The sequence below is a fragment of the Sceloporus undulatus genome, chromosome 6 (assembly GCF_019175285.1).
Source record: "Sceloporus undulatus isolate JIND9_A2432 ecotype Alabama chromosome 6, SceUnd_v1.1, whole genome shotgun sequence".
NCBI classification, from domain to species: domain Eukaryota; kingdom Metazoa; phylum Chordata; class Lepidosauria; order Squamata; family Phrynosomatidae; genus Sceloporus; species Sceloporus undulatus.
This window is the reverse complement of record NC_056527.1, coordinates 149979425-149980699: the sequence shown is the minus strand read 5'-3', so window position 1 is coordinate 149980699 and position 1275 is coordinate 149979425. Positions and strand designations below refer to the sequence as shown.

General features: G+C 42.7%; 1 protein-coding gene across 1 annotated transcript in view; it reads right to left on the bottom strand.

Moving 5' to 3' along the window:
- Positions 1–740, bottom strand: part of THSD4 (thrombospondin type 1 domain containing 4) — a 270621-nt gene extending 269881 nt beyond the window's left edge. Inside the window, exon 1 of the mRNA XM_042474927.1 lies at positions 420–740. Within this exon, the coding sequence (XP_042330861.1) occupies positions 420–448 (29 nt within the window). The 5' untranslated portion in view covers positions 449–740. The remainder of the gene's footprint in view (positions 1–419) is intronic.
- Between the last annotated feature and the right edge of the window lie 535 nt (positions 741–1275).

Below are 1275 nucleotides of genomic sequence, written 5' to 3'. Positions count from 1 at the left end.
GTGTAGATGCATCCTAAATCTAGACTACTGGCATACTTCAGTTACCAAAATCGACGTATTCCTGAGCTTTAACAAAACATCTGGTACAAAAGGCAGGGCTAGAGTATGAATGCCTTTTTCCCAGATTGGGAAACGTCCTTTTTGGACTTCAATTCCCCAAATCCCCTCAACCACCACGTTCATTGGCCATGATCTCTGTGGATGCTGAGAGCTGCTATCAAAAAACAAAATTTGCCTCTGTCCATCTTTCCTCTTCCCGTCAATGTCCCAAACTGCTAACTTTGGTGGTGTGTACCCTAAATCCATTACCTACAACAGAGTCCTAAAAAATAACAGGCGATTACATCGCATAATACCATCCCTGAATATAGATACATGAGAAAATATACATGTAAGTTGCTTGGTATATTAATACTCACCGTAAAGAGCCTTTAAAATTGTCTAGCATGGTTCTTGACCCTTAAAGCAAAGTGCCGCAGAGCGAACGGATGCCTTCCAGTGTGTGAGAATTTCAGGGTGGATTATAGAGAAATCCTGCAGGAAAACAAATATAACATTTTAAAAAGGGGGATAATTACTTCTCAACATTTCTTATTAAACACTTTTCCAGAATGCGTATAAAATTGAAGATGAGATAAAAACACAAAGGTTATGTCTCTGATTCTAAAAGCTAAGGCCAATGTTCTTTATCAGCTACTTAAGCTGCATCTGCACTGCAGATTTAATGCTGTTTGGCACCGCTTTAACTGCCACGGCTAAAAGCCAAAAGCACAATACGTTTGGCAAGTCCGACGTAGAAAGAAAAATTCCCTTTCAAACAACAACCCAGCAGGTGAACATTGAAAAATCCTGCCCTGTTCCCAGAATCTACCTCTTTGGCCAGCTTCACTTTCTGGCTTTCTCCTTTGCTTGCACCATCCAAGCCAAGTGTTCAGATTGTAAGACCCTTGCGAGGGAAACATTACAGCATGGCTCCTCGCAGATAAGACCTTATCGTTTCCTGTCAACCCATCAGATAAGGGTAAGATGGCTGGAGAAAGCTGGAGCTTATCTTTGAAACCACCGTGCCGCACAGCCCAGGATTGCTGGCAACGGGAGCGCCAACTGTTTATTGTAGAAAGCTTGACATCATCTGCTGGATAACATGGGATTTACTTTATCTGCCCAAGACAAAGGTGGGTTGTAATTGACTAGAAACAGTTAAGCACTGTTTGGAGCCCTCTTTGACTCGAGCGGGGGACCACCGTCATTCAAAGGAATCCCAATTCTGGGCCA